Genomic DNA, 24,236 nt, shown 5'->3' with positions numbered 1-24,236 from the left:
ATGTGTTTATCTTCCAGAGGAAATCACAGAAGAAGCTGACTATGTGAATGCACCAGAAGGCCCTGCGGATAAAAAGGCAACGCGTCCAGGTGAGCTGTAAACAAGTAAACATGAGATTTATTTAACAGTCATATTATTTACATAAAATAGGGATGAAGGTTAAAAACGTGAATATTAAATCAGCTCTTTTTATTTTATATTAACTGTTAATTAACTGTTAATTCGTGTTTTTCAGTTACATTACTCAGGCCAGAGGCCCCTATTATTCGATGTATTTTCCACCAATAGCAGTGTGTTTGCTGATAGCCATTATAAAATCCATCTTTTGTCCAATGGTTTTTGAAGTTTGATCATATTGGGAGTTAACGATAGATAGATAGATAGATAGAGAAGTACTTTATTGATCCCAAATTGAGAAATGTTTACGTTGCAGCAGCAGAAAAAACAAGGCAATGTACATAAGAGAAATTAAGACACAAGAAATAAACAGTCCAAAATATTTCTGAAATAGAAATAAAATAGCATTAAAAAGTTAAAAAGGTAAATGCTGTTAAATACATTATGTTTTTTTCAGAGGACACCAAAAAAAAAGCTGCACCAGAAGGCACCGTGGATAAAAAGGCATCCCCTCCAGGTGCATGATCAATACATTGCACTATTTAATAGAAAATAAAAAACATAAAGGTAAAACAGTGACATAGTGACAAAGGTTACAATTGCTAAGCTATTTTTGTGATGTGTTTATAATGTATTGAAAGCATTAGCTTAGCCTGTTAAATTATTTTAGGTGTTAAGATAAAGCTAAACTCCTGAGCTTGCACTATTTTTATAAATATGTTTATGTTGCATTTTTTAACCAACCTGCGACCACAGTTTTTAGACTAAACTGTATCTGTGTATATGACTTTAAAACCTTTGAAACCTTTCGAAACCTTTGTTAAGGTTTTTTAACTGAATGCTTGTTTTTCAGGCTTGAGGTTCTTTCTTCCAATAGCAGTGTGTTGGATCATACTGTTAGCCATCATGGGTCTCCGTATCTACTGTGAGTATCTTCTCGATGAATGTCAGTTCAACATTTTGAAATAGGCTGAAATGTGTGTGAAGGGTGAAGTGTGTGTGTGAAGGGTGAAGTGTGTGTATGAAGGTGTCTGCTTGTGTTCTCCATATTTTACAAAAGGCAGTGGTTTGAATCGTCAGAGCTGTTGTAAGTTGTCTACAATACAGAGATCAGTCGCTCCGCCTGTTATCTCTCCAAATGCAGTTAGCTCGTTGCTAACTTGTTGCTGCTCTAGTGAAGTTAGCCGGCTGTGGCTGACATGTTCCTATGGTTCACTTTTTCAAAGGACAGGTCTGTCAGACGCCCACATGTACATAGAAACAGTTGATGTTAGCCCTTATGAAACAAAAATATATTGTAATATATTGGTAAATATAATACAATATATTGGATCATACATTTCCATATATGGGAAAGTAGTCCTTATATTTTTAAATATATTGCAATATATGCATGGACCATGTATGGCTATATATTGATACATATAAAAAAAATATATTGCAATGAAAACAAAAACTGCACTATACATTTATATGTAATAGTTTTATTGAAACACTCATTTATCTTTCATGAGTTTACATAAAATTGAACAGATATTCATAAACAGTTATCTCACTTCGTTTTGTATAGTTACCCACTTTATATATGAACATATGTTTGATGGTAGCCTACATATAAAAAAAGTACAAATTGTCCATTGAATGATGGAAAATAATATACAGTTTATAAATATATATAGACACACACATATATGCACGCATATATATATGCATATATGCACGCATATATATATTCATATATATATATATATATATATATATATATATAAATATATATATATGCATATATGCACGCATATATATATGAATATATGCACGCATATATATCTATGCATATATTACGGCCGACCGGCTATTTGGAGTGGAACGCAGCCCATCCACGGCAGACAGCCCAAACAGTATTCGAATGCGCCACTTCCGGCTGATTTCGGGGAGCCCCCCCCCCCTCTCCAGCAATAGATTGATCTGATTGGCAGATTCAAATCTGCGTTGCTGCCTCTGTCTGTTGATTCTGTCGCTGAGTGTCAAAGAGAAAGCATTCATCAGGTGCTTCGAAACGGAAAATTAAAAAGAAACGAGAGGAAAATACAGCACCAGAGTCAGGTATGTGTGTGAGCATTTAAAACTATTTTAAATTGAAATAATTCTGCATGTACACTATAAGTAGTAGACATTTTCTGACTGGTGACGACGATGAGCTAGTTAAGTAATGTAACCACAGTTAGTCTATGTCTTGTAAATTCCCCTTGTTCTCCTTGATCTGCATTATATCGTTCGTGTTTTAGTCAGGCACATTTAGGGACAGCTAAAGTAGTTCAGCTACGGGTCTTCGAGCTGGTTACACATGTGCGTTCAGGACATTATTGCGCATCGTCACATGCATAATTACCATCGTCACAGAGAGAATGCGTTCGTGAAGAATGTGAGCATATATGCAGATCTTTAGTGTTGGTAATGTTATAAGATTGTATGCATAGTGTCCTGCTCAGTCAGTGTGTTAATGAGTCTTGATGTCCCGTTTTTAGTTTCTATGTTGTTCAGGAATTGAGCTAATGCTAGCTAGTTAGCTAAGTTAAGCTATGATAGTGTGTGGATGAGATGCTAACTTAGCTTTTATTAGCCGTGTGTTTGCAACGTGTCTAATGTGTTTTAGCAACAATTAGTATTGCTGTTGCTTATTATTAATAACCATCGTCTGGTTAGTTATTGTAATTTGAACCTTATTTCTATTTCTGTGTATTTTGCAGAAACCATTCATTCATTCTCTACTCTACGTTAGGCTATGTGTTGTGGACTAATGCATTCAAGTTAGTTCACATTTTAGTTGTTATTGCCCCTGCTGACAATTGTGTGGATAATATGTAGCCTACAGTCAATGGCATTTCACATTTTGCTCTCCAGTGTATGTTATTTTAATGTTGACCCATAATACTATATATCTATATATTTTACAGGAGCATTGTTGAAATTCATAGGTCGAACTAAGCCTGCAGAACCACAAGTCAAGAGGACAGAGGAGCCAGATAGCAGTGGTGACTGAGACAGAATAAATAAGGAGAGAGGGCCCATGCAGAGGCAGACATCAGTAGTGAGGAATCAGACCCAAAATATACGAGGACAGAGGAGCCAGATCGCAGTGGTAAGGAACGCACTGTCATTTAATTTCACTGTCATTTTACTTTTCACATATCACTTTATTCACTATTCAGCTTAGTTATCCTTGCCATGAAGCTGGATGAATGTTCTATATTATTTTAATGACAGATTGAACCACAGCAATATTGTTTTAGAGATTTTATATGTTTAACTGCTATGCCTGTCATCTCTGCTCTGTGTCATTGTGTTGTCTCCTGGGTTCTGTAGTGCCCGGAGTCTGTCTTTTTATTTTTTTCCTCCCAAACCCCATCCCCTCAGGACGCCTTTTGCCTCCTGTCAGGTGATCATTGTAATAAGAATTTGTTCTTAATTGATTTTCCTGGCTAAATAAAGGTTCTACTACTATTTATTCAGTCATTTTATTACTGGTACTGCTAATTGCATTATGCGTATTGTTGTATATTGTATATACGTATGTATTTACTACTACTACTTACAAAATCGAGGGTTGTAGCTTTGTGTCAGTACATATTTCAGGGTTTTTCTATGCCTTTGTTCATCTAAATTCTAATACTCATAGGCGACTACCACTCCTGCCGATGCCGATGCCGAGGCCCAGTTCTCCCTTCCCACCACCCCAGGCTCATTGTGCTAGGTAAAACTCTCATTCAATAAAAGTAGTCTTTTAAAGGTGGGGTAGGTAATTTTGGAGAAACCAGCTCGAGTGCGCTAGAATTTGAAAATACACAGCCGGAAAAAATCCGCCACTTCCTCACAGAGCCCCTCCTCCAACACACACGAACGCGCACATGACCAATGAGGGCACGAGATAAGTTTGTGCACAGATGGAAGGCTGACAGGCAGGTAGGCCATCCAGTTATTTTAGCCGGGCCGGCTAAAATGATTGGATGTGCTTTTTACAGTACCACGGCTTCCACAGATGATATTTTTTTATGGATTTTTTGTCAAAGCACTTCAGATATTCATTGCTATCGGGATGTTAAGAGCATTCCATGGAATATAACACAAAGTGTATCTCGAGCCGGTTTCTCAAACTTACCTACCCCACCTTTAAAGATGAATGCAATTACATTTAAAAAAGTTTTAAACAGAACTGTTACAGATGCAGATGCTTGGTCCAAATTCCATAAAATATACCAACCAGTAGCGCCACACTCAGACGAAAATGTACAAAGCCTATTCTTCCACTATTTGTATTCCCACATTATTCACCAAGCCAGCCCATGCTTTAATATAGATATTATGGATATTGTTATAATTCCTGCTGTCTTTTGTGAACTTCTAATTATTTGTAATTGTTCTGTTCCACAGATGCTGTAGTAAACTACCATCCAGGGACCAAGACATCAGATATAAGAACATCCATTAACACAATAATTTGTGAGTAAAGGCACGAAAAAAACAAGATTGACGATCAAATAGGGTATAAGACTGTTTTTTTTGCCCTGTTCCGGACATTGTTTTAATGAGTGATCAGCTCATGTTTAAAGTTGTCACCAGGTGAAACAAAAAACAAGATTGTTAAATAGGATAACAGACTGCTCTTTTTGGCCCTGTATGAAATAACAATGCATCATTTATTAACTATACCTATACAAAATGTAATACATTTTCCCTTCATTATGTAATAACACCTCCTTTTGTAATAATTTGCCCATTATGTAGTAAACAAGTTCAATGCAAATATGTAATACATGTCGCCACATTTTGAAATATATTATTACATATTGCTGTGGTTATTACAAAATGAGTTGCAAACAATAACATTACAACTGTTTATTTATTTATTCAACCATGAATCATCCTTACTCATAATTTAAAAATACTTCAGTAGAATATCATTGGCCAAAACTAGATCAAGTGTTACCATATTCATTAGCCAACATGTATATCAACATCAATTTTGGGATATATTTACAGTTTGGTTATGGTTACATAATGAATATTACAGTTTTTTAAAAGGGCAACTCACGCATTTTGTAATAACCATTGCAAAATGTAATAATTTATTACAAAATGCAGGGACATTTATTTTATATTGCGTTCAGGCTGTTACAGAATGCAGCAGATTATTACAAAATGTGGGTTTTATTACATAATTACATGAAAATGTTCTTGAGTCATTACATAATGTGTTGTTTATAGGCCTTTTCTTTTATTCGTTCCTTGTCCTTCTTTTAATGAGTATTTTGATAACTGTTACACATTGATAGAAAAAAACAAATTAAGCTTCTCATTATTCAGACTCAGCTCTCAGCGCTTAAGCTTCTTTTAAATGTTGATAAAACCAAGGTAATGCTCTTTTCAAAAGCTAAAAAGACACCAGAGCCTGTTTTAGATATTTTAATTACACAAGGAATAAAACTTGAAGTGGTTACCTGTTACAAATACCTTGGTATCTGGCTTGATGATTGTCTCACTTTTAAACTTCATGTCAATAACCTGCTTAAAAAACTGAGGGTTAGGCTAGGTTTCTTTTCCAGGAACAAGTCCTGTTTCTCACTTGAGGCCAGGAAAAGGCTAGTCACTGTGACCTTTTTACCTGTACTGGACTATGGTGATCTGATCTATATGAATGCACCTGCCAATTGCCTGGTCAAGTTAGATGCCGCCTATCACAGTGCACTGAGATTTGTGACAAACTGTAAAGTATTAACCCATCACTGTACCCTGTATGCAAGGGCAGGTTTGCCTTCACTAACTGTACGGAGGCTCAGTCACTGGTACATTTTTATATACAAAGCCATGTTAGGGAAACTTCCTTCCTACATCTGCTCCCTGATCTCACGGCGAATTGTAAGTGGCTACTGCCTGAGATCGAATGCTGTGGTTTTATTAAATGTGCCAACTGCTAGGACTGTCTTAGGGAAGATAGCATTTAGATGCGCAGCTCCGCTAACTTGGAACAGTCTGAGCAATTTGGTTCCGCTAAATGTTTTTAAAGCAAGGATAGATACTATCCAATCGGAAACTGTTGGAACCTGTAAATGTTACTAGCTATGTAAACTGTAGTCACTGTAAATATGCTGTATGATGTCCTTTTTTGTTTTTCTGTTATGTTTATATGTCTTCATGTGGAACCTACTTGCAGTAGGTCACCCTTGAAAAAGAGATCAATGATCTCAATGGGATTCACCTGCATAAATAAAGGTTTGAAATGAAATGAAAGATTTTTTTTATCAGAACATGCATTTCTCCTCATTGTGAACATATATTGCACTCATGTTCAGAATATATGGTACGTACATGGTCTTTTATAAATCTGAATATATATAGTGCATACATGTCCCCATATAATTGTGAATATATAGCGCATACATATCCCCATATAATTGTGAATATATATATAGTACATGTCCCCATATAATTGTGAATATATTCTGCATACATGTCCCCATATAAATCTGAATATATAGTACATACATATCCCCATATATTTGTGCATATATATAGTACATGTCCCCATATAAATGTTAATATATAGTAAAATGTATGTTCACATATATACACAACCAATATATTATATATATTTACATATATTACTCAATATATGGAAAGCGGCAATTACTGATGTATTATCCCATATATTACAATATATTATCACAATATATTATTCAATATATATATATTGTAATATATTAACACAATATATTATTCTATATATCTTCAATATATTTTCAATATATTTTGTAGATATGAATAAATATGTTTTTCATGTTGATTATTAATCAGTATCACTTGGTGTAGCCAACAGCAAGATTTCCTTTATTAAATCTTTTCAATTAACCAGTAAATCAGAAAACAAAATAATGCAATATATTGACAGTTAATATATGGGGAAATATATTTTCTTTGCGTAAGGGAGGTGTAATCCTGCCTCCTGTTAACACTGGCCCTGTGCAAAGATGTATTTCAGAAGAGGTTTTTTTTTATAACTTTAGAAGATAAACACTTGATTTAACAATCTTAGACCATCAGTGCTGCTCCGTTCACATGTTTATATGTGCGTCTGACTATTGTTTTAAGAAAGATAAAACATATGAACCTGTTCTTTAATGTCTATTATGATCATTAATCACTCAGAGACACAAGCCTTACAGCCCAACACCTTCCTCTGTCTCTGTAGTTACCTCTGAACTTTCGGAAGACAACGCCAAGCAGACTGCAGAAATCCTTAACCTGACATCAAGAATCCAGGAACTGGAGACACGGAAGAATCTCACGCACCAGTTGGGTAACCTGACACAAGCCTTTACTGTCTCAGAAAGCAACGTGAAAGACCTGTCTGCAGAAGTCCAGGAGCTGAAAACACGAATCCAGGAGCTGGAGACCGAGAAGAACAACTTGACACAGCAAATACAAAACATGGAGACAACCTCGAATGAGCTCAACATCAGTCAAGCCCAGTGGAGCATCGATTCCTACTGCTTAGGAAACACCGGTATGTTCAGATCCTATATATTAGGTCATAATTACAATATGTTCCTACTGTAGTCATGTTGTTGATTGTTTGGACTCTGTTGTTTCAGATGAAAAGTGTCAACCTTGTCAGAAGGGCTGGGATCTCACTCAGTCCAGCTGCTATGCGAGCAATTACCTTCCTTATCCTGGTTGGATAACCTGGGAAGAAGCTCAAGAAGACTGCAAAGGAAAGAATTCAGATTTGGCTGTTGCACATAATTTGGAGGAAAAGGTAAACCCATTAATATGACGCAATTAAGAAAGTAAATGTGTTTTGTTTAGGTTGGAAAACACTTTGGGTCTTTGGGTCTTTAGGTCATTACTGTATGTGTTTATTACAGTTTAATGTTTAAATATCTGACAACTCTCTCTCTGTTTTCCAGGAAGCAATCAATATGTACAGCTTTGGATTCAATGGATACTGGATTGGTCTGAGAGTTGTAAATAAGAAATGGAAGTGGGTGGATGGAAGTGATCTGATTGATAGGTAAGAGACACATTACTAAACACTTTGAATAATAACATCTACCAGCCTTTGTCTAAACATCATGTTCTCTCCTCAGCTCCTGGTTACCAGCTCCTGTTGACGGTCACTGTGCAGTGTTTTACAAGGGCAGAGACATATGGTCATCAGTGAGCTGTGATAAACCACAACAATGGATCTGCCAGCAGAAGGCTTTATCTCTCTCTGTTTAATAACCTCTTAACCTGTTAAGCCCGAGAGACCCCGGTACCGGGGCACTGCTGCAACATCTTGCAAGAAACAGTGTCTGAGGGCATGCTCATTTAATAAACTATGAATGTTTTATATCCATGTAACGGGAAGAAACTCAGCTAACTGATCTTTTTTATTTTTTTCCAAAAAATAACCCACAATGCTAACACTCAGCCTCTGAATTAGCCACGAGCGAAAAAATACTAACCTATCACTGCACCTAAACTCACTCATAACTCCCTTATTACTTATCCTAGATGCACATCCAACATATCGATTATGATCGTAAAGAGACACAGAATCGATGGGTGCCCACCTCAACACTCCATGATAAAAACTTTCGACTCTATAAACGAAAACGTACATCAAAACATGTGGCGCTAGGTAGCTACAAACGCTAACATGGCTTACCTTGGTCTTTCTCTGGTCAAAATTGGTCTTCAATGGCATTAAAACGATAAAAAACGATGCTGCAGTTAATCCAGAGGTTAATCCAATGTGTCTGTGTCCCTTTGAAATGATTTCTGATAATCCATAAGCAATAAAACTTATTTTCCGTTTCGAGATGTCAGAGCGAGAGATCGCTTCACTCTGATGCAAGCCTGCATGCGCAAAGCCCCCACCTTTTTGTGTTAATGTTGGTGTCTATGTGAAGACCCCCCTTCGATTCTATTGGCTCTAACGGTCAGGAAGAGATTACAATCACCAAAATCGACCAATGGGTTCCAGAGAAACTGTAAAAACGCCCATTTACACCCAAATCACCCCAGAGGTGGGTTTTTTTTCTAAACCTGGCTAAAAAGGTCAAATGTCACTTGTTTTGCATCAATCTCGATACAGGGTACCTATTATATGTTTTACTTTGGATTCCTAAAACTTTTAGTCTACCATCCCATCATTCAAGGGTGGTTTTCACTATAAGTAATGTTTTTTTTTAGGCGGAGGTAAGAATTTACCTTTTTTTACCATGTTCCATCTGAATTTATTCTGACTGAGAAAAATCTATATTGATTCTGACTCTTCTACATCCAACTCACAGGTTTATCATTGCTTTGAGAAAAAAGATTATTAATGTTCCCCTTTTAGAAGTCTAGTTATGGTCATTTGTTCTGGAAATGTCATTTTCGAGCCTGAGACCTGAAAAACAGGCTTGGGGCCAGTCATACTAAGAAAGTTACTGGTAACTCTTTGATTGAAGAAAAATGAAATACATTTACAGGCCTATAAATGTAAAACTATGGATTATCGTACTTAAATACAAAAATACAAATAAATACAAATTCCATTCCAAACATTTAAAGAGATCTTACCTTGGCAAACGAAAAAGGAAAAAAATAACATTAATTACATAAACTTTGCATAAACTCAATACACACAATAAGACAGACATTTAAATTAACTCATATATAATGTGGATTATTTAAAAATCAATGTAGCTTTAGTTTGACTTTATAATTTCTATAGGGCTTGCAAAATAAATGCAATTTTTTATTTCCTTGACATATTTATATTGTTTGTATCAGTCTGGATGGTTAAACTCTTTTGTATTAGAGATGCAACGCTTAAACTCTGCAGATTAGTGCAAGGACTCTGCTATTTTATTTTATTGCTTCTAACGGCCAACAGAGGGCGCTGCATCACTTGTTCTCAATACAATGTTCCAGAGTCTGTTTCATTAAGTATTCTGATGTATAATTTGTTTAGTTGCCCAGATGACGGATCATTTAAAGGTGGGGTAGGTCATTTCGGAGAAACCAGCTCGAGTGCGCTAGAATTTGAAAATACACAGCCGTAAAAAATCTCCCACTTCCTTACAGAGCCCCTCCTCCAACACACACGAATGTGCACATGACCAATGAGGGCACGAGATAAGTTTGTGCACAGATGGAAGGCTGACAGGCAGGTAGGCCATCCAATTACTTTAGCCGGGCCGGCTAAAATGATTGGTTGTGCTTTTTACAGTACTACGGCTTCCACAGATGACATTTTTTTATGGATTTTTTGTCAAAGCACTTAAAATATTCATTGCTATCGGGATGTTAAGAGCATTCCATGGAATATAACAAAAAGTGTATCTCGAGCCGGTTTCTCAAACTTACCTACCCCACCTTTAATCTATCTGTATTTCTATCTATAAGCAATGTCATGTTTTACTCTGTTGTCACCAGTGAATAAATGTGCTGCCATACATTGTTGTTTTGTCTTTTTCTAGAAAACATCAGTGCTTTAATCAAGTCTGGAGAAACAATCTTATTCATGGTGCGACCATTTTTATGTAAATAAGATAGAAGCGGATCAGGCCTCAATATTCAGTCATTAGACCTTTCTGATTTCTCTAATTCCCCTCCTCGACTCCCCTCCTCGACTCCTATCCTCGCGTCTTAGTCCCGCCCACAGGAGATGCGAGCAGAGGAGTCGAGGAGGGGAAGCAGCAGGCGTTTAGAGGAATGAGAAATCCTCTCCTCTGAGCGGTCTAATGAGACAATAACAGGCAGATGCAAATGTATACACACACACATATATATATATATATATATATATATATATATATATATATATATATATATATATATATATATATATATATATATATATATATATATATATATATATATATATATATATATATATATAAATATATTTAAGCAATAGCTCGCGACAGGCTGTGGTATATGCTCATTATATCACAGCTAAGGGGCGTGGTTCGGCCTGACGCGAAGCCCGACAACCCCCCCTTGGTAACCATTTATAAAACGATTACCAAGTGTGGCAATATGAAAGAAAAATACACACTCTAATTTAAATAGTTTTTATTAGTAAATAATGATGTTCAAAATAAAATTGTCCCTCCGTTGCCTTCTGCACGAAACATAGTGCGAGGTGGTTGCTATGCAACAACACTAACAGCTAGCGAGCATATTAGACAGCAGCGACGTGCAGTCAGTGGAGGCAGGGGAGGCAGAGCCTCACCTGTCATACTCCAATGTAACGGAAAAACAATTAAAGAAAAACTAAATAATAATAATAATAAAATGTCTCCACTGATCTTGTGTAAATGTGATTTCTGTATGATTCCAATCGCATTTTATAGTCAAAATCAGCAAATTTGCCGAGCTCCACTACGGGAGCGATGAGAAGTGAGGCAGGTACGAGCACTGCCTCACGTAAGCCCACAGTAACTTGCTGGAGCGCGGGCACTAATTTAGCACGGCCACTTATTTTGTGAGCGCGCTCAAGCCATTTACTGTGGGGTGAGGTGAGGCACAGATCAGCTCTGCCTCACTTCAGAATGCGTCACCCCACAGAAACTGGCTGGAAAGCGGGCCCTAAGCGCATGCCTGTTCCCATCTCACTGTAGGTCACCAATGTAATGTTTGTAGATCCCTTTCTTACATTTATCCTCGCCATCCATAGTCTCTAAATAACTTATTTCACGTATATATGATATTTAGGCTCGCTGGTCTCATCGTACAACGGCAATGAAAAAAGCACCAGGAGAGGCAGCCATAACCTCTGCCGCACTGAAGGGGGCGCACGTGAGCCCACAGGTTCTTGTTGCTACTGTTATTCTACCGCAAACAACAAACTAGACTTTTGAAACTACAGGAAGATAAGGAGGACTTTTACAAAACAGTAATAGAGATTGTTGTCCAGAAGGATAGCATGGACTTATATTCATCTTCAAGTCAAGGTAAGACCACAACTGTAATGAAAATGGGATCTTACTTAGAAAGAACAATCCAATATTTAGATTTTGGGTATCCTTTTGTTGAACGGTCTGTTTAAAATTAATCATAGCAGCAGACTAAAAAAGCTTTTGAAAATAACAGAATATTTCGATTAAGGTCAAAATAGGCTATAATATTTGTAAATCTGACCAGCCATGAACCTCACCGCACGTCACTGTTAGACAGAGAGCGTTGATCCATTATTCGGCTATTTATTTACATTGATTTGTATGTTGCCGTTTATTGTGCACCCACTGAAAACCTGTCCAGCATCAGTAGAATGGCTTACGTGGTTACTTGTATAGGTTGAGGTTGTTCTAGGCTGTTGCTTGGCGTGGCGAGAATATTGCTCCACTTTCTCCGGTCCCCGAGATTCGGCTTCCAGTAGCTCTGGAGAGAGCTTTCGCACCTGTGGCCACTAACGGTCATCATTTCTCTGCTTTGTTTCAAGAAAGAAAGCTTTTGAATGGTGGTACTTTTCCAGTTGGTCTACCTGCTCTTCACGTAGCTCTGCATGTCTTCGTTTAGGTGCTTTTTTTTCTGGAGATAGGCACTCCTCAATCCACTCCTCCATAGATATTAATAGGATCCCTATAAAGTATATTCTTTACTCGTCGTTATTCTCTACTAATAGTTAATTAAAGACTGTATATACAGATGGAGCCTCTTATTTTGGACCCCAGCATACAGCTTCCTGCCGACTGCCAGCCAGTTGCCTGCCAAAGACCAGTATTCAGGAATGTTAGGCCCTCCCACTATTCTCCAATTTCAGGGTTTAACCAGGAGATGGCGCTATATATTAAATAACTAAGACTTAGTTTTTCACAATAGAAAATGCAGATATTATATAAAAAATTAAAGTTAAAATCTTGTTTTTAATGCCCCAAGAGCAATAACATCTTGTCACAAGCTTTTTGGAAGAAAAAGACTGACTCAAGAGACCTGTAGTTGACTAATTACAGGCCTCAATAAAGTTCTGCCATTGGTTGTGAAAAACAACAGTGGACATAGTGGAAAGTGAAATTGAGTGAGTGATATCTCTTTGTATCACTCCATAAATCAGAAAATACTGTCAACAGCCCTAAAATATCAATTTTCACCATGTTTTTAGGTATAAAATGTTATATAATTCAGGCTATGAATTATATATGACCAAACCCTTCTGTAAAAGCCTTCATAATATTGATAGGAATATAACTGGAAGGTTTGGTGTATGTAACTGCTGAGTGATTCTACAATTTAGGGTACATTCCATGTCCATTGATGTCCATTGATGATAATTATAATTATTCTAACTATTTTCTTCAAAAATATCATATTTTGCCTATTATTGGAAAGCATGTTATAATATCACACAAACATTATGTGCATCCTATGCTTTATTTAGCTTGAAATGTGTCATGATGTTCTTAAATTGTCAGTTTTTGCTATGTCCGTTTTTCAGTTGAGGGTGTCTTGGATTCAAAATAATGAATAAAAACCATTAAAGTAAATTTAAAAAATGATTCATTTATTTCAAAAGTCTAAATACTAAAGAATAATAACATATTTTTAATTGATTTCGCCCTTTAAATAATTTAAATATCTTAATATATGAATGTCCGCAAAAGTTCTGTCAACTATGTTACTAACAGAACTTCCCCCTTTAACTCAAAAATTGTTTGTCCCAATACCATGTCACCAGCATCACATGATGCCATGTTCCTCTTTGGCAGACATTTTGAACACACTGTGGTGATTGTCCTCTACATTTTTACAATATTTTATGTATAATAGCACATGGTCAATTAATATACTCATTGACAATCAACAATGTTACGTACATTGTTATGGTTTACAATTGTTTAATGATTTTAATTCAATTATATGTGCAAATGTGATGTTAACCTGTTCAAGAAAATGACATGTGGTCATCCAGGCAAGGCCTACCATTGAAATGATGGGTCAAAATAGGGAAATTGTCAACTAGGTTACCTGTCAACTGAGTTACCCAGTACTGTAATAACTGTAGTAACTTAGTTGACAGGTAACCTAGTTGACAATTTGTACGACATGTAGACGTCATTACACATCATTATCAATGGAATTTTGCACTTCTGCCTTGAAATTAACATAGTGCTGATGGTTAATAATGTGTCCAGTCAACTATGTTATTTGCGTCAAATGTTTGACTTTCATTGTCAACTATGTTGCACCTCATTTTTTCAAATTTAAAATATCTAAAATAGTGCTTCTGATATCCTTTATAGTATAATGTATATCTACACAGGTTGGAGTTTTACATGACATCTCTTAAAACTATCAAAATGACCTGTATGGTAGTTTTATAATACAAAATATCCCTAAACTTAATGACAGTGCTGAACATATCACATGAAAAAACAAAACTTTAATACAATTATTTTTTAAACTTTAAAAAATCTTTGGATATATGGTAGAATAGACTCAAGAGCCTTTCAAATTTGATTTTACTTGAAGTGCAGGACTTAATCAAATGATTGTAATGACATCAAGTTTGTCCGTAACATAGTTGACAAACTGAGTAGTGAAAACATCCTTTCCCTTAAAATAAAAAAATATATAAAAATGTTTAAGCTTTGCAACTAGTGGATATGTTACACTGAGGAATATACTAACTTGAACCACTGATTGTTCTATCTATACATTTTATTTGGCATTAGTAAATAATTATGCACATTTACAGATATTTTACATGATATGAGTGATAACACGTGTTATAAGGGCTATTTCGCACAATAGGTGTGCCTTGAGATTTTTACTTGTCCTTTGGTGTGCCTTGGGCACAAAAAGTTTGGGAACCACTGCTGTAGAGAAATGTAAACGTTCACCATCCCCCACCCGCCTACTGTATGTTGCTTTTTGACATGTAAATGGGTAACTACCCCCCTCTGAGTGAATACCTGTTGTACCTGTCCGGGGCTAAGCCCATAGGACGATGCTCTGATGTCATCACCCTCGCACATTGGTCATATGTTTACAAAAAACGATGTTAACACTTTCTCGTTCTTAATATATGCTATATTTAGGGTCGATATGTGTTGAATTTACTTTAAAATAGCAGATCACTGTGATTCACTTCTCCGCGGCTCCTCCGTGCAGAGAGGCCCCCCCCCCCGTTGACAATTCACGAGCGTCTAACTCTCTCCCCCCTGTGAAGAGATATCACAGGGGGGGGTTGGGACACACACATTCCGATGGCCAATTCGTTTTAAACAAAGAGTGGGGTGGGGGCTGGTGAACGGTATGGTCAATGTTTGTAAACACTGTGACATTTTGACTTTATTTGATCATTTCAGTTAAAAACTAACGTTCATATTTCATATTACTGTTTTGCCTGGCTGGACCTGTAATTTACAGGAAAGGAGTGCACGCTACTAAAGAGACACGCTACCATGGAAACCAAACAATGGTGTTGCTGTATTGAAGTCCGAGTGGAAACAGTCATATTTGGAGCGTTATGTTAGAATGAAACAGCGAGGTCGTGACTCACAAAAAAAAAGTGTTACTTCACTAACTGTAAGCTTGTCACTCAGAGTAACCTACAGTTAACTTAACTGTTGGAAAAGAAAGATCAGAGTTAGGAGTATGAACACACAGCTGAGAGCTGCCGTTTCATTCTGACTGTTTAAAAAACGGTAACAACGGACTATTTTTCTTAGCGGATGCATGTAAATTTAAATCAATACATAGAAATATGTTTTAAATCAATAAAAATATTTTCTAAATCCATAAAAGCATTTTAATTAATATTGGGAGTCATGTCGTTACTTTGTTGAGAATGTGGCCATGTAATAAGCGGGATAATTTGCAGCGACTTGGTCATTATGGGGAAAAATAACACCCAGGGATCAAGATCCCTCCGCGACGCGGAGGGATCAGTAATTTTTAGTGAATTACTGAGTTTAGGCACGTTAATAACATTTTAATGAAGTTGAATACAGTATATTCATATTTGTCAGTGATTTCATGTCAATTCGGCGAACATAAACGATTAAATTAGGATTAAAAATCGAGAGCCGGCTGCTGTTCGTTACGGTAACCCAACTAGGACACTTGACACAGTGGCTTTTGGCAAAGCACACAAAGAAAACAAAAAAAACCGAGAGAGATGAGTTATTGTTATTACAACGTGACTTCACTATTATTTAACAACTATTTTTATTGGGTTCTTTGATTTGGGGTTAAGTACATTGTCAGAATAAGTGAGAAATGGATTTAACTTCTGTTAGACAGCTATCATACTGAATAAATATTTATGCAAAAATGTATGGCATTAATAATGTATATCTAATTACATTTAAAAATGTATGGCATTAATAATGTATATCTAATTACATTAACTGTGAATGTCTTTCATTTTATTTAAAATGAAATAAAATTACATAAAACATTTTCCATAAAAAAGTTGATTCAAGAACAAATCAGTACTTTTCTTATATGACTATTATTGCTAAATTTGAAAGGTCTTTACCAGCTTTGGAATTATATATATATATATATATATATATATATATATATATAGCACCTTCTGCCATCCCATCTCTACTGACATATGGATCTTAACAAAGATCCGCTATACATTAGTACCAGATATACTGTACACGGACATTTTAGTGAACCAGACCAGCTGTTTCCGCCGGGTCTTCGCTTCCCGGGCATCACGTTGTTTACAAGTGTGTTCAGATGCTAAATAAAAGTTTAGCTTGTACTTTTGATACCCCGCCTCTCGGCACCACAACATCCAGTTTACTGTATTTCACATGAGCGATGTCGAACATTGAAAAGTCCTTATAAAATCTCTGTTATTAGATCAGTACTTTTCTTATATGACTATTATTGACTTGAACACTGAGAATGTATTTATTAACTTCAGACATTTGAAATATTTGAAATCAGATGAAAACAAACTGTAACGGAGCCTGCCGTGTTATCTATGATTACTATGCCTTACTGTACATTCATAATTTCAGCCGGAGGTAGGTGGTAGGCGTTGCGGAGGAGCAGATTGCGAGTGAGGTGCCTGTTCTAAACGAACTATTCCAGCTGTTATAAAGCATTAAATAAAAAGTAAGCAAGGAATACAGAATGTTTCGTTACGTAACTTTGTTGAGAATGTGGCCATGTACATGTACATAATACATGGGATCATTTGCAGCGACTTGGTCATTGTGGGGAAAAATAACACCCATCCTGATCGTTTCAATGAAGTTGAATACAGAATATTCATATTTGTCAGTGATTTCATGTCAATTCGGCGAACATAAACATCAATGATGATGATTAAATTAGGATTAAAATCGGGAGAGCCGGCTCGTTCGTTTTTTCCGACTAAACAACATTATTAACAACAGAGAAGTTGATTTCACATGACTCCAGTGTGGAACCCCACTGCACCCCCTGGTGGATCAATGATCCATTGCAGCTGGCTTCACAATAATTAAATGTATTTATCATGGGGGCGGTATCAAGTCTGACTGGGGGCCGGCCGGCCATCACGGAACGTGCACGAACCGATCACGACCCTCGCATTTTAAACTGTCCAAAATAAGACGCTTCATCTGTAATGACTATTTTGCACATCCCTTTCAAGATTTCAAGATTTTCTAAGGTTTATTGACATATCATATTATACACAACTACGGTGAAGTTATGCAATGAATGAAAAACTTGGGTCGCAGGTTCCTCAACAGTGCATTACAAGACATCTATCAATATGTGTGTACCTCCACCATTACATTGTCATATTCTGCACATTTCTTATACTATCTACATACATTTTATAAGAGTATAATACATATGTATAATATCTGTTAAAATAAGTGCTTAAACATAGTTAACATTGCAGGAAAGCAATATATTAGACGTTAAGTACTTTGTCAGGCTTAATATTTATCTGTAGATACAAAGTTCACTGTGTGTGCTGTGTGCTCTGCATGTGTGACCATCAAAGAGGGTTTCATCCCTTCATATTCATCTTCTATACCCCCAAAGCTTTTTTCTTATTCAAAAGAAGACCTTAACCTAAAGTATTCTTTAATGTTTAAATAAAGCCTTATTAGTTTGTCTGTTTTGCACATCCTCCTATTAATATCTAATGATACAATTATAAAATGCAATAATGTGCTTTAACCAGTAGGTGTCCCTTTCTACAGCTGTGCACCGTTATGGCGTAAATACAGCCTATCTACCAATTGGATCAAATATAAAAGTCAGCCGAATTAGTGTTGATACTGCAAGGAGACGTATTGTGTGAAAAGAAATGTAAGATGTTGTTTAATTGCTTATATATTTAAGATCCACGTCAAGTTTTCAGTTTTGGCGGCAGTTCCTGTTTGTCTAGAAGTGTTCTCATCAGGGCTCTATAAATAGAGTTAACTACGGCAGATATGGAATATTTAATGCAGCCGAAACGTGTATTACAATGCCGTTATGTGATGACTTTCAAAGAGAAAAGCAAGCACACTCGGAATAATGTATTATTTAATTTTTTTATACAGTCTATGTTTGCTACAGAGGATTGTGGGTAATCGGCCATCCAAAACTCATAAAAAATGACTTGTTTCTCAGAATTGAAGGGGAAAACGTGACAAAAGCATTGTACACACATTAAAACCTATCAATGTCGTTTAATTAACAAGGATAATCTGGTGTTTTTGAGTTGATGAGTAGTGGAGATATCACTGTCAAATCAATCGACAGTAAGGGGAATACTTACTTCCGGGTGTACAATTCTCCGTTATCCAATGGGAATGGACGGTCACATTGCCTTTAACAGCCTCCGACACAAACGAATGCCGTGCTTCCATGAGCGTCAAATCCCGCCGCAGATGGGAATACATTGCAATCAGTTGAAAGCTATTTGCGTCCGTTTATGAAGCTGAAGGAGCCTAGGAGCGTCCCAACTGCACGCCTCGGGACCCTGACCAAGCGTCGCTCCTGGACGTTTATGGAGTGAGAGTGTGTTGGCAATAATACAAAACAACAGGAAAACGTCTGCCTGCTCTTCACAATGGTCAATAATAATGAACGGATGGTTATTAAAGTAAGGTAAAATAAACAGAATCACACTAAGCCTGGTTAGTGTTGCCTGACTTTATATAAGTGTTTTTATAAGTGTGTGGTCGCGTTCTAGTCACTTTGCTCAGCGCTACTGCTTGTTACAACGTGTATTCGCCGTACTCGCCATGAACTGTTATTGCTCAGGTTAATCTCGACCCCCTCCAATAAGCGTGATGTATTTGGTTCTTGGATCTTGCCGGGTTGCCGAGTGGGGCCAGCTGAGAGAATAGACCAGACTCCAGCAAAGGTAAATTGTGTCTAGAGTGCGCCATCTAGTGGGATCAACTGAAATGCCGGGTATTGCAGGAAAAAGGCAAAATGAATGCAGAAAGATATTTGTTTGTTATTTTAAAGAAATGTCAGTGTGACAACCGAACAATTTTCTGCGTGTGGTTTTTAGTTCTGCTTTAGATTAATATCTAGAGTTTAACATTACTCATACATTAAGACTTAACACATTTGTTATCTTTCTATGTAGAAGTGCGTTGTTGACTTCTGCTTCTGATTCCTTACATAACTGCAACTGTTTTTAAATATCGATTTAATCCCAAAATCCATCTTTCAGTACAATGGTTCCTCATGGATGCTCAACATGCTGGGAGTAAAACTGCACTCAAATATAAATAATGTGTTTATCTTTCAGAGGAAATTGAAGAACAAGAAGAAGATGACTACGTTAATGCCTCAAGAGGCGCTGTGGATAAAAAGAGAACCCGTCCAGGTGCATTATGAACACAAAACAATCCACATTTAATATTGTCAAAAATGGGATTTATGTTCAGAAATGGGAGTAAAGAAAGTTGAAAGTGTGAATATTTAATCGTCTCTTTTTGTTCTAAATGTATCCTAAGCATCTGTGACTGTCATGTTGTTTAGGTTTTTTAACTGAATTATTATTTTTCAGGACGGCGTTTTTTTCTTCTGACAGCAGTGTGTTGGTGGCTCATACTGTTAGCCATCATGGGTCTCCGTATCTACTGTGAGTATCTTCTGTGTGAATGTCAGTTCAACAGTTTGTATTAGATGTGACCTGAAGCTCTGTAACTCTGTCTGTTGACCCAACCACATTTCCCCTCTCGTTTGCTGCAAAGATTCTGCAATAGGAGGCTGAAATATGTGTTAAGGGTGAAGTGTGTGTGTGAAGGTGTCTGCTTGTGTTCTCCATATTTTGCAAAAGGCAGTGGTTTGAAATGTCAGCTGTTGTAAGATGTCTACAATACAGAGGAGACCAGTCGCTTTCCAAATTCATTTAGCTCTTTGCTATGTGAAGCAAACATGTGAACCCAGTCTTCAATGTTTATCAAGAACATTAAAACACTCAGAGACACAAGTCTTACAGCCCAACACCTTCCTCTCTTTGTCTCTGTAGTGACCTCTGGACTTTCAGGAAACAATGCCAAGCTGTACTCACAAATCCAGGAGCTGGAGACCCAGAAGAACAACTTGAAACAGCAAAATACAAGACATGACACCAAAAAGGATTGAGTTCAACGGATGTGCGTGAATGGAAGTGATCTGACTGATAGGTAAGCGATTCATTACTAAACACTTTGAATAATAACATCTATCAGCCTTTGTCTAAACATCATTTTCCATCCTCAGCTCCTTTAATGCAGAGGCTGTTGACGGTCGCTGTGCAATCTCTGTCCTGAGAGAAAACAATTGGGTATCAGTGAGCTGTGGTGACCACAAACGATGGATGTGCCAGAAGAATTCTTTATCTCTATCTTTTTAAACAGGACAGTCATACTAAGAAAGTTACTCTCTTTGATTGAAGAAAATGAAATACATTTACAGGCCTATAAATGTAAAACTATGGATTATCCTACTTAAAGGTGGGGTATGTAATTCACTTTAGAAACACTTTTTGTTATATTCCATGGAATGCTCTTAACATCCCGATAGCAATGAATATATTAAATGCTTTGACAATAGATACATAAAAAAATGTCATCTGTGGAAGCCGTAGTACTGTAAAAAGCACGACCAATCATCTGAGCCAGCCCGGCTAAAATAACTGGATGGCCTACCTGCCTGTCAGCCTTCCATCTGTGCACAAACTTATCTCGTGCCCTCATTGGTCATGTGCACGTTCGTGTGTGTTGGAGGAGGGGCTCTGTAAGGAAGTCTGAAGGAAGAGGCAGATTTTTTCGGCTGCGTACTTTCAAATTCTAGCGCACTCGAGCTGGTTTCTCCAAAATTACATACCCCACATTTAAGTGCAAAAATAAAAATAAATTCCAAACATTTAAATAGATTTTAGCTTGTCAAACAAAAAAGGAAGAAAATAACGCTAATTACATAAACTTTGCATAAACTTAATATACTTAAGCAATAGCTCACGACAGGCCGTGGTATATGGTCATTATATCACAGTTAAGGGGCGTGGTTCGGCCCATGCTATTTGAATGGTGGTACTTTTCCAGTTGGTCTACCTGCTCTTCACGTAGCTCTGCATGTTGTCGTTTAGGTGTTTTCTGGAGATAGGCACTGCTCAATCCACTCCTCCATAGTGAGGCCACCCCGGAGGTCGAAGTTAACCTTAAATGTTTCCATCTTGAGCTTTGTTAGTTAGTTAGTTTCGTAACGGACGTAATGTAACAGTTGTAACGGTTGTAGCTTTTTCTCAGACGCGGAGGGATACATGACTCGTGAAAAGTAACTACAATTCTACCTGTGATATACTGTGATGCCCCTGTGGGTCCATCATTAGAGAGGGTGTGGCTGTCCTGTCTGGGCTGTGTTGATTGCACTGATTGCAGTAACTCAGGTCTGGTGCCCTGCAGCTATTTAAAGCCTCTCTGCTCCTCTCTGTGCTCGCTCTGCTTTTCCCTACAGGCCTCCGGTTTTGTTGAGTATATGCTGTTGTTACTTTAGTTGCTTTACTTTGTGCACCTCAACACCCTCACACATATACGTCCATGCAACCCTCACCCTGCATTTACACTACTGATACCACTGACGTCCACACCTCATGCTTTACTTATTGTTGCACTTCATTTGATTTGGCTAATTTGAATTGTTTGGTTAAATAAACATATTTTAGTAACCATTGACATGGTGTGTCTCCTCTTTGTTGTGGCCTTTTGAGTCAGGTCGTAACAAATGGGGGCTCGTCCGACGGGTTATTTGGTTAAAAGTTTGTGTAGTGCTCAGAGCACATGGTGTCATTGAGCAGCTAATTAGTTGATGTGGTCCAGCTGTGTGCTGGCTTGGCGCTGCTATTTGGGGGACACATCATGTCTTTTGTGTTTCAGGAAGCTTTAGTGTTTGACATGGCGTCAGGTTTTGTGTGCCAATCAGAAGGTAAGATGTTGCTGTTTGTTAGGCTTTTGTAAAGAGATTTTCCCCGCTAGGCTTAAGTGGCGTTTCCCCTTGGGTTGCGTCTGTTTGTTTTTTTCATAGTGTTGTGGCGACGTGGTTAGTGTCAGCTGTTTTCGGACAGCTGTCTCGGGGGCACGTCCGTGTGATTTTGTGGTGTTGACTGCGTGCAGGTCGCTCCATAATTCCGCCGGGTTCCAGTGCGTAATTACCCGCCGCAAGCCACATGAAGACTAGGTGAGATTAGCAAGATTTTGGTTAGGCAGTGAGGGGGAAATTCTCTGTTGGGGTTTGTCTTTTGCCCATGCATGTTGGCAGGTTAATACTTTGCTTTCTGTTTGGTTATAGGCAGTATATTATGGCTTCTTTGTCGGCGTTTGTGGATGCCCTCGGTGTCTTTCTTAGACGATTGCAAGAAGGCGCAGTTGGTCGAAATTGCAGAGCATTATGAAATTGCTGTTGTAGGGAGCAAACGGAAACATGAGATTAAGGCTGTCATCATGTCATCTTTGTTTGAGCAGGGGGTGTTGCAGAAGAGTGAGTCTGGTGCTGCAGGGGTCGTGCCGGTAGTGGTTGAGACAGCTGGTTTGACGTTCGAGCAGCAAAAGGAGCTTTTGGCCATGCAGTTTGAGCAGGAGAGGTTGCGAATGGAGTTGAGGTTGGAGCAGGAGATATTGAGGTTGGAGCAGGAGAGGTTGCAGTTGTAGTTGAGGGGTCAGCAGCAGGAGGTAGAGAAGCGTTTAGAGGTGGAGAAGGTGCTGGAGGTGGAGAAGAGGAAATGTGAGGGGGTGCTGGAGGTGGAAAAGATGAAATGTGAGGTGGAACATGCTAGATTACGGCTGATTGGAGAGGGCAAGCTTTCTCGGGTGAAGGATGGTTCTGATAGGTCGGCATCAGGTAGTGGCGATATTATTTCTTGCTTGCGGTTAGTGCCAAAGTTTAATGAGCGTGACCCTGACATTTCTTTTACTCTCTTTGAACGCATAGCAGGGGCAAGAAACTGGTCAGATTCGGACAGAGTGCTGTTACTTCAGTGTGTACTCACTGGGCGAGCACAGGAGGCCTATTCAGCTGTTTGTGGCGAAAATGCTTTGGACTATGCGAGAGTAAAATCAGCGGTGTTAAAATCATACAAACTGGTTCCTGAAGCGTATCGTCAAAGGTTCAGAAGTTAGGTCAAGGTGGATAAGCAGACGCATGTGGAGTTTGTCCGTGATTTGACTTCTCATTTTCAGCGGTGGTGCGCGGCAGCAAAGGTTGTCAGTTTTGACGGTCTTTGTGAACTCATTGTATTGGAACAATTTAAAGATGTTATCCCTCAGCGTGTGGTCACTTATGTAAATGAGCAGAAACCTTCCACCGCGCTTAGAGCTGCTGAATTAGCGGACGATTTTGTGTTGACGCATAAGGGCAGTTTTACTGAGAAGTGTTCTAGGGGTGATTGGAGACGTGGAGAAGATGTTGGCTATTCCCGCGGTTGTGCAAAGTTTTCACCAGGCTCCTCCCGTAGATTTGCAGGTCCGGGGCGATCCGAGGGCGCCAGAGTGGGCCAATGTCATTATTGCCGAGAAGAGGGTCATTGGAAGGAGCAGTGTCCGTTGCTGGAACCTGAGGGGAAGCCTCGTGTTTCAACAAATGCTCCAGCTATGTGTTGTTCTGCCATTTTGGTTAAAAAGCCGCAGGGTGTAGGATCAGGC

The 24,236-nt window shown here is 38.0% G+C and overlaps 1 protein-coding gene across 1 annotated transcript; it reads left to right on the top strand.

Moving 5' to 3' along the window:
* The first annotated feature begins 1,023 nt into the window (after nucleotides 1–1,023).
* Nucleotides 1,024–8,186, top strand: LOC117494849 (C-type lectin domain family 12 member B-like). Its single transcript, XM_034145839.1, has 4 exons — nucleotides 1,024–1,063; nucleotides 7,361–7,675; nucleotides 7,764–7,927; nucleotides 8,079–8,186. Exons 1-4 carry the CDS (start codon nucleotides 1,024–1,026, stop codon nucleotides 8,184–8,186), a joined length of 627 nt encoding a protein of 208 aa, XP_034001730.1.
* Nucleotides 8,187–24,236: the final 16,050 nt, after the last annotated feature.

Source organism: Trematomus bernacchii, unplaced genomic scaffold, assembly GCF_902827165.1.
Source record: "Trematomus bernacchii unplaced genomic scaffold, fTreBer1.1, whole genome shotgun sequence".
Classification (NCBI taxonomy): domain Eukaryota; kingdom Metazoa; phylum Chordata; class Actinopteri; order Perciformes; family Nototheniidae; genus Trematomus; species Trematomus bernacchii.
Note: the sequence above shows the minus strand (reverse complement) of the source record. Positions and strands in the feature narration are given on the sequence as shown.

Coding starts and splice junctions, on each gene's coding strand:
- LOC117494849 (XM_034145839.1), top strand. CDS start 1,024: ATGGGTCTCCGTATCTACTGTGAGTATCTTCTCGATGAAT. Junction 7,676..7,763: donor CTACTGCTTAGGAAACACCG/GTATGTTCAGAT, acceptor CTGTTGTTTCAG/ATGAAAAGTGTCAACCTTGT. Junction 7,928..8,078: donor CACATAATTTGGAGGAAAAG/GTAAACCCATTA, acceptor TCTGTTTTCCAG/GAAGCAATCAATATGTACAG.